At 33.0% G+C, this 9,335-nt stretch overlaps 1 protein-coding gene across 1 annotated transcript; it reads left to right on the top strand.

Moving 5' to 3' along the window:
* The first annotated feature begins 1,098 nt into the window (after positions 1-1,098).
* LOC106765159 (UTP--glucose-1-phosphate uridylyltransferase) lies at positions 1,099-7,997 on the top strand. The gene is made up of 21 exons (XM_014649681.2): positions 1,099-1,450; positions 1,552-1,599; positions 1,691-1,782; positions 1,868-1,958; positions 2,356-2,416; positions 2,510-2,587; positions 2,677-2,727; positions 2,824-2,897; positions 4,097-4,169; positions 4,271-4,328; positions 4,453-4,499; positions 4,584-4,649; positions 4,927-4,959; positions 5,677-5,729; positions 5,807-5,882; positions 6,008-6,064; positions 6,148-6,231; positions 6,316-6,414; positions 6,488-6,592; positions 7,607-7,678; positions 7,759-7,997. Exons 1-21 carry the CDS (start codon positions 1,386-1,388, stop codon positions 7,783-7,785), a joined length of 1,410 nt encoding a protein of 469 aa, XP_014505167.1. The 5' UTR covers positions 1,099-1,385; the 3' UTR covers positions 7,786-7,997.
* The last annotated feature ends 1,338 nt before the right edge of the window (positions 7,998-9,335 follow it).

Genomic DNA, 9,335 nt, shown 5'->3' with positions numbered 1-9,335 from the left:
CCATTAGGCAAAGACGAGTTTCAACTAAGAAACTCCTCTTGATTGAAATAAAATGTTTGGCTAAGGATGAGTTCCAACCAAGGAACCTCTCTTGAAAACTTCATCGGCTAAGAACGAGTTCCAACCAAGGAACTCGTCTTAGTTGGATTATAACATTCAACATTCTTAAGTGTCAAATACTTTTTTCTTTTCAAACCCTTTATCCCTTCAATTATAGGTACTCGAGCTTGGGGAGTGAGTGTATTGCACATATTCTTCTAGTTAATAAGTCAGACAGACCGACAGACCTACCGACCAACAGATTGATAGATTGATCGACCGACAAAACCGATCAATTGTAAAATAAAGGTGGGATTAACACTTAGCTAATTATAACAATAAATCAATCAACTACTGTTAATTAAGATATAATTGAGTCATAATTAAACTAACAAAAAGATAGAATCTTATAACACTGACTATAAATAAAAGTCTAAGATATGATCATTGACACATAGATAATTGTATTTAATATCTTCTTATTAATTATCTATTTACATTAGCATTGCAATATATTATGTAAATATAACATCCGAGTGATGTTGAACTAATAGAAAGATTTAGAGACTGAACAAACAAGAAACAATAATAACGTAGGACTAAGCTATTCGAAAATTCGAAAATTGACAATACTCCACCTATCCATACCAACCTAACGAGTTTTAAACATCTGTATTAAAATAAAATAAAAAATAACATAGAATAGAGAGTTAACTTTTTATTTTTGGAAAACTTTTACTCATAGTTTAGTTGAAGGCATTAAGCAAACTAAAATGTCTTCTTCATGAATAAAAAAAATGTCTTCTCTAACATTGATAACTCAGCCGAGAATGAAACTCATAGCTAACCACGCAATTTTATATTAAAACATTCCATTTTAATATTCATTTATTTGTTTTAGATTGTAGAACACAGAACATAGACTAAGGAAACTAAAATTAGTATACAGATGTTTTTAATATATAAACTAAAAAAGAATTAGGTTTAATAAAAAGGAAACGAGTAATTGAAATAAGTTAAACATAGAAACCAATAGCACCAGTTTTCTTACCGCACAGGTTGCGTAAAGGTAGCGCCAGTATTTTCTCCGATTGGACGCGAGGGATCAGATCAGAACAGGGTCCCCTGATTATGATATCTACTTATTCGGGTGCAATGCAAGCATATTCTGTTTAAAACTAAATACGCTGGCGTTTTGTTCCCGTGTCAATTTCTGCAAGCACCACCACACCCTCTCTTCTCTTCTATTATCACCACCCTCTTCACACACACTCTCACCATCTTCCCTCTCTAATCTCCTCACGTAACCCACGCATCCCTCGCCTTCTCTCTATTCTTCCACCGTAATGGCTACTGCCACTGAGAAGCTCTCCGCTCTCCAAACTGCCGTCGCCGGACTGAACGAAATCAGGTCTCGCATTCTCTAAATTTCAATCCTCTACTCTCGATTTCCTTCATTTTCGTTTCCGTTTTCGCCAGATCGGAATCTGATTCGTGTTTTGTTCCGTGCAGTGAGAACGAGAAGAGCGGATTCATCAACCTCGTCACCCGCTATCTCAGGTGAATCAATCTCCGAGATGGAGCAACCTCTTCTCCATCCGTGCTTATTTGTTGTTGATCTCAGCGAATCTTGTTTTTAAATGCGTTGCAGTGGCGAGGCGCAGCATGTGGAATGGAGCAAGATCCAGACGCCTACGGACGAAGTGGTTGTGCCTTACGACACTTTGGCGCCAACTCCTGAAGGTAACGAATCCTCGCGTTCTGTTGTTTGCTTTCGTCGATTTGTAAACAGAGTTCGGTGTTGTGATATGGAACGAAATTGGTGCAGATGCTTCGGAGGTGAAGAATCTATTGGACAAGCTCGTGGTGTTGAAGTTAAATGGAGGCTTGGGAACAACTATGGGCTGCACTGGTCCTAAGTATGCCTATGCTTATATATATGTTATTCTTTGTTTTAGATACCAGCGAATGTTAGTCGAGACTTAGGCTTGGGATCGTATAGATGAAATTTTGTTGATTGTTAATCTTTAGTTTATCTAAATTGATTATGATCCGAAAGATGTATTATATATGCGGTCAATGCATGTATATGTAGGTATCTGTACTGTGCATGGCGTTTTGTTTGAAAACACATCTGCTATCCTTGTGCCATCTTTTACTAAAGAAAATAAAATGGGAGCTACTTTTCAATTTGTTTAAAAGTAATCGACGGCCTGTGCCGAGACGAAATTTCCGGCAGTATTATATTCTTAAATCACCATTTCTGGCGAGCTGTATCTGTATTTAAGGGTTAATTGATATGCAAATCAAATGCAGATCTGTCATTGAAGTTCGTGATGGGTTGACATTTCTAGATTTAATTGTCATCCAAATTGAGGTTATTCTCGAGTCCTTCGTTTACTTGGTTTTTATGTTTCCCCCACTTGTATGGACTTTCCGCTGACGAATTCATTCAATACTCATGATGTAGAATCTTAATTCCAAATACGGAAGCAATGTTCCTTTGCTTTTGATGAATTCATTCAACACTCATGATGACACTCAAAAGGTACTCGCTCTTTATTTCTTATTTATCCCCTTTGCCTAGTAAAATTATAATCTGAATTTGCTTGTAAACTAACAATTTTACTTTTGTAGATTATTGAAAAATACCAAAACTCAAATATCGAGATTCATACTTTTAACCAGGTCTGTAACTCTGATTTCTTGTTTTATTATACTATGGATTTTATGGACTTTGATTTAATTTTTTTTATTTTGTTGCACTATTACTAATTTATGCAGAGCCAGTATCCTCGAATTGTTGCTGAAGACTTTCTGCCATTGCCTTCCAAAGGGCGCACTGACAAGGACGGATGGTATGACTTCATTTTTCATTTTTATACTCGATTATATTATTGCACCGATTTCACAATTTACATCTTTCTTCTATTTTTTTTTTTTTTTTTCTGAATTAGAATTGCTAAAATGGTATATGGCTACATGTATAATTTAGACGTAAATCTAAGCTGGTCCATATGCATTTGTTTGTCATTTTTACGTGCAAATTTCTTTGATGCTGAATATTTTCATATCCCCGGACCAATCACGTTTGCTAGTTAATTGCTCAGGGCTCTGGTTGTCAACTTGTCACTGCATCTATTTTATTTAGTCAAATGTGCCTTAACACTGCTCATATTTTGATGGATTGCTTGCTTATGTTTCTGTACCCCTAACTGGTGTCATTTTTGTCTCCTAGAGTCAGACGGGTTTATTTAAAAGGAAAATATTATAAATTTTCTCTTTTCGATAAGAAGCATAGCTGGTTGCAGAAACCTAAGGATAAATTCACACTGCATTGGTACCAAGAAGAAGAACTAGGTTTAATACTAATAATTGAAAACTATATATTTAAAGGTTTATCCCATAAATCGGTATTTTCTGAAGTAACTTGTATATCTCCTTTAAGTTTTTATCTTGTTGCCTAAATTCTAAGGAGTCATAGAAGCTTTATTTCAACAACTAATATGTAGAAATTTCCTCAGATTCTGTTTGTTCCTCGACCCCACCTTTTGGATAATTACGCATTATTGACGCTAAACTTTAGCAGTTATGTGCCTTTTGAGGTTCATCCAACCGAGTTTATTTTTTCTGGTTTGCATCACTTGTATCTACCACTTAAACACCACATATCAGCCATCATGGTGAAAATTGTTCTGGATGTAATTGACCTTTCTTCCTTGGAGGAATTTTGGTACTATGTAAAGACTGTTTTTGACATTCCTCAAACTTTTTTTTGCCAGAGCTTGCCGTGGGTGTGATGTTTGTTACGTTAAACCCAATTACATATTGTAGGACACAATTAGTCACAGTTTAGTATATGCTAAATGTCATTTAAAATATAAAAGTAATCACGTTTTTATGTCTTAGATGCAACTACTACTATTTTAAGTTATGTTGAAAGTGATACGCATGATTTGTGGATGTTTTTCAAATGGAAAGTGTTCAAGATAGCAAATTAACATTAAGCTAATTTGCAAATAGTGTGATTTTTCTTATGTGTAATTCCTACGCATAGGTACCCTCCCGGCCATGGTGATGTCTTCCCATCCTTATCTAACAGTGGCAAACTTGATGCACTATTGTCCCAGGTTGATCCTGGACCTCAACTTGTTTCTAGTTGGACTGTATTTATTTATGTTTTCATAATTAGTATCATAACTTTATTTTTATTTTCCTTTTCTTCTTACAGGGTAAAGAGTATGTATTTGTTGCCAATTCGGATAACTTGGGAGCTATAGTTGACTTGCGTATCCTTATTGGTCATTGGTTCTTTCTGTTTTATTTTTAAATATTTTTTACTACATTGCTTACTATTTATACATAAAAAGAAGTTTCTTTAGTACTATCAGTGTACTTGACTCATTGTTGTAGAAATCTTACATCACTTGGTCCAGAACAAGAATGAATACTGTATGGAGGTAAGCAAAGATGATTTTTATCTTGTAATTTTTATTCCAGACTTCGTCTTTTCATCTTTTTTCTTTCCCTTTTTTCTAACGCAGGTGACTCCCAAGACATTGGCTGATGTCAAGGGTGGCACTTTGATTTCTTACGAAGGAAGAGTCCAGGCATGTAATCTTTACTGATTTCATTTCTGTCAACCAAGGTTTCATTTCATTATTTCTGGCTCTAGTTATAAAAACAATTTAAGTCTCTCCCTGTAAACTGGCTTCTATGTGATATATTCTTTCTGTAATTTATATTTCACTGAAATAAAAGAAAATCCATCCAGAGTTCAATTTTCACGCTCTCTTCCTCCTTTTGGTTAAATGAGAAAATTAAAAATCATTAAAATATCAAGAACGTTGCTATTAAGTGATATTTATCTTTGATTCTTTTATGCAGCTCCTGGAAATCGCACAAGTCCCAGATGAACATGTAAGCCACTAAATCTGTCTCTTGTTCTTGGTTCATCTCCCTCTTCCCAGCATAGGCAATTGATTTAAGTAAATTATTTAGTTATTTTATGTAAATATAATGTTATGAAGAATAAGCGTTGTGATCAAGCATTAATGTATTGGCTTGTTTGATTTAATTATTTTGTGGTGTAATAAATGGTTGCGAAGCCTAACTGATATTTATGTATTGGTAATTTGACTGGAGAGGTCATATCAATGCATCCAAGTTTTCAAAAAGAAAGTAAAAGAAAAAAAATAGAAGGGACGATTATTTTTAGTCATTTTCATTCAAATCTCACAAGTTTCCACTCTGGAAAGTGTTTGAAGGATAAAGGTGAGAACCAATTTATTTTATGGAAATATACATTAGCAGCCGTTACTTTGGTGCATATGAGGAGTTCATATGTTAATGCAACTGCAGTACATTCTTTTTACTTTACAAGCAGTTGATAAGAAACTGTGAACTCTAATTATGGATCTGTTATCATATTTTTTTACAAAAAATATCCAAAATCAACATCGATGATATAATATTTACAAAGCTAAGTGACAATACTTGCTTTTGGCTATTCTTTTTATTAAATTTATGGTAGCTGGAACATGTGGTAATTAATGATGTTGAGTCTTAACTTTGATGGAGACTAGAGAAGAAATTTGCGAACTATTCCATTCAAATTTAATGCTGTCTTCAATGCAGGTCGGTGAATTCAAGTCAATTGAGAAGTTCAAAATTTTCAACACAAATAATTTGTAAGTTTCAGTGGTTAGTGGTGCCCTTATTGTTTTAGATTGTATACTCATGCATATGTTTTGACAACAATCTATAGATGGGTGAACTTAAACGCTGTAAAAAGGCTTGTTGAAGCTGATGCTCTTAAGATGGAAATTATTCCCAATCCAAAGGTTTGACTGTTATTTTTCAACTGATAGCTGTCTTTCCTTCTTTAGGATGCTCTATTGTGAGCTAGTTGTTTCAGAATTGATATTTAGTTGGGAAATTGCTGACTAACTAAACTGTGGATTTGTAGGAAGTCGATGGAATTAAAGTTCTTCAGCTGGAAACTGCAGCTGGTGCTGCCATAAGGGTACTCAGTGTTTGTTAACATATTAATGAAGTCTTTACTGTAAGTTTCTTCCAGTGCTAATAAATTTGCATCGTTTCTAACAGTTCTTTGACAAGGCTATTGGTATTAATGTTCCTCGATCACGGTTCCTTCCAGTGAAGGCAACTTCAGATTTACTTCTTGTCCAGGTTATAAACTGTTCCGATGCATGAAACACAATCTTGAATATTTGATACTTTATTTGACACAATTAGTTGTCTTTGTTTCTTCAGTCTGACCTCTACACCTTGGAAAGTGGATTTGTCATTCGGAACAAAGCTAGGACAAATCCTGAAAACCCTTCTATTGAACTGGGACCAGAATTTAAGAAGGTGAAGATTGATATTACTATTACTTTCTGTTAGAGCGTAACCATAATACTAAATTTCTTACTCTCCTTCACAGGTTAGCAACTTCTTGGGCCGCTTCAAGTCAATTCCTAGTATTGTTGAGCTTGACAGTCTTAAAGTGGCTGGCGATGTATGGTTTGGAGCTGGTGTTATCCTCAAGGTATTTGATTTAATCCCTAGTTTCTGTGCTTTAACATCGTGTTTAATTTTAATTGTGAAACTGACCTTAATATTTCAAATATCTAGAACTGAATACTTATATAACTATATTAAATTTCTCCCTCAATATAATTTGGTTAAATTTTGGATGAGAGAATTGTATACTCTAATGGTTAATGCAAGAACCTTCGTAAAAGTTCCCGTCGTTATGATTTTTGTTAAACTTGTATTTTTATAAGGATAAAGCTTAGATACAGTACCTTACGTGCTTTTAGATACTATTCTCCAATTAAAAGAGTTTTATCTTGGGGGTAAGTGTTTTTCTAACACATTTATTTTGCGAATTAGCCTAGTGGAACTCCAATTTGATTGGTTAGCAATCCCATAAGCATGTAAAGAATTGCATATAATTTTTAATTCTTATATTATTGTTCTGGTGTATATCCAAAAATCCCATAAGTATCTATCTAAAGAAAGTATACATAAATTTATATTAATAAGAAACATGTCAATACATATTATTTTGAGAAAATATTTTAGTAGATGTCTTTCTTATTAAGAATGAAATGTTAAAATAGAAATAAATTATTCTTTGTATTTTATTTTAGTTATTACAAAAAAAGTTATTCTTTAAATGCTATGTCGCTCAGTTTTTAAAATATATAGTTGTAAGAAATTATTTAGTATTATTTAATCACTCTTAATTTATATAATAATCGTTAATATTCTTAATATTTTATATATTTAAAAATGTACAACATTTATTAAAATATAATAAAACTATAGGGTCTAATATTCAAGAAAAGAAATTATCGGGATCTAATAAAACTTCCACACCGTTAATCTTTAGTTGACCAAATTAATTATTAGTGAATGAAAGAACCAATTCGTTTAACAGAGAATATACACTGACCGAACTGAAACTAAAAATTAAGAAGAGGGACGCCAAAATAGTCATATTTAATCAAACTAATATTATTTTGTTTTCTGATGTTGTTCTGTGGTGCCTTGACAGGGAAAAGTGAGTATTGTAGCAAAACCTGATGTAAAGCTGGAAATTCCAGACGGTGCTGTCATTGCGGACAAGGTATATATGGATTTTATTTGTGAGCATGAGGTTGTAATTCTAATGACTTCTAGGTCTAAAGATTGAATTGTGGTACGCAGGAAATTAACGGCCCAGAGGACCTGTGAGGAAGCTAAACAAGTTTTGCAGTGTCAGACTGTATTCCATCTTTACAGTCTTTTCTGTTATTTTATCTATTACCACTCCCGAGTTTGATAGGAAAAGAAAATAAGTTGTTTTTTTGTTGAGAGGATGTCTCGGTAATGAGCTTTGTTCGTTGTCTTGTGATTATTCTGTTTAGAAATAAGAATTTGACAAGGTTGGTTATGGGTTTTTCAAATATTGTTTTAGCGTGCATGCCATTTTTACGCCAAAACATCGCTTATTTTAATATTGATTAATATCAATTAATATTGTGTAAATGATTGATAACACCAATATAAGACTACTTAGAAATACTCAGTATTTGTGTGGGAGTAAAATTAATAAATGAATTTGATTTATAAAATTGTTTTTTATGATTTATGTATGTTATAAAAATCATTTTAAGTCAATTAACTTTTTGAACGTGAAATGTTTAATAAATTTGTAAACAAACCCTTCCTGTGAAAAAAACTCTGAATGAGAAGTTAACTTGGGTTGTGGCTCTTGTGGCTGGAAATCCACATGTAGTCACGGGTGTGCCCTTTAAGAGTAAAAACTGTTAGGCTATTGCTTCCTGCATTCTATTAAATTTCTTCCAGCATCTTATCATTCTGGATTTCATTTTCGGTTTTCGGAACAAAATTTCAGGAAACTTTTGATGGGGTGGAGTGAGAAATTTTATAGGGTGCATAAACCTTTTGCCAAAATGTTACCTCTTTCACCTCAGTTCATGCTTGGCTTTTGTGGAGGTACTTGATGATGTTAGAGAAAGACTTTTCTCAAAACCGTATATTAGAGACCGGATCCATGTTCTATTTAACTCAATCATGGCTAATAAATAAAGTCATGATAAAACATTTAAAGCTATTATTGTTTTTTTTTTTCTCCTGAAAATCTATTATTGTTTATTATTTAATGATCTGAGTTATTTTTTAAATCATTAATTTTAACATAATCACTAATTCAATATTTATCTTAAGAGTTTATAGGGAAATTAATTTTGGCACGAGTAAAAGTTAGAGAGAATTAAATGTTTTTTATTTTAATTAATATATATTCATAAGGCATCCATTTTAATATTTTAAATATTAATACAAATTATAACGATGAAGTTAACATTAAATAAATACAGAGAAGAGAGGTTAAATTACTCTAATGCTATATCAAAATTAATTTTCATTTTCTCCGTCTATTTTCTTAAAATGCAATAATTATAACAAATAATTAATTTTAATATCCGGAAAATGCATAGTAAGAATAATTAAGTAACTATTTTAAAGTTAGTTTTTGGAAAATGGACGCTACCACCATTGTTGGTAGAGGAAGAAGAAAAGAGAAAGAACGCACAGGAAGAAGTAGAGAGACAACTCGTTTCATGTGTCTTTGAAAGCTCTTTCTGACCTACGGATATTCTAGGATACTCATTTTTAGAAGTGTTCCGGTCGGTCTTCGGTCCAAGCTCCCTTGCACAATTTCCTACTTCGATCCGTCCGGTCTTCCGTTACTTCTCTGGGTGGACCGTTCTTCTTTATCA

Source organism: Vigna radiata, chromosome 6 (genome assembly GCF_000741045.1).
Source record: "Vigna radiata var. radiata cultivar VC1973A chromosome 6, Vradiata_ver6, whole genome shotgun sequence".
Lineage (NCBI taxonomy): Eukaryota > Viridiplantae > Streptophyta > Magnoliopsida > Fabales > Fabaceae > Vigna > Vigna radiata.
The sequence above is the reverse complement of the archived record's forward strand: the minus strand, read 5'-3'. Positions and strand labels throughout refer to the sequence as shown.

Excerpts from the sequence above, each read along its gene's own strand:
- LOC106765159 (XM_014649681.2), top strand. The coding sequence starts at position 1,386 with ATGGCTACTGCCACTGAGAAGCTCTCCGCTCTCCAAACTGCCGTCGCC. Across the intron at positions 2,417-2,509 it reads TAATTGTCATCCAAATTGAG|AATCTTAATTCCAAATACGG; the intron begins GTTATTCTCGAG and ends CTCATGATGTAG. Across the intron at positions 6,593-7,606 it reads GAGCTGGTGTTATCCTCAAG|GGAAAAGTGAGTATTGTAGC; the intron begins GTATTTGATTTA and ends GTGCCTTGACAG.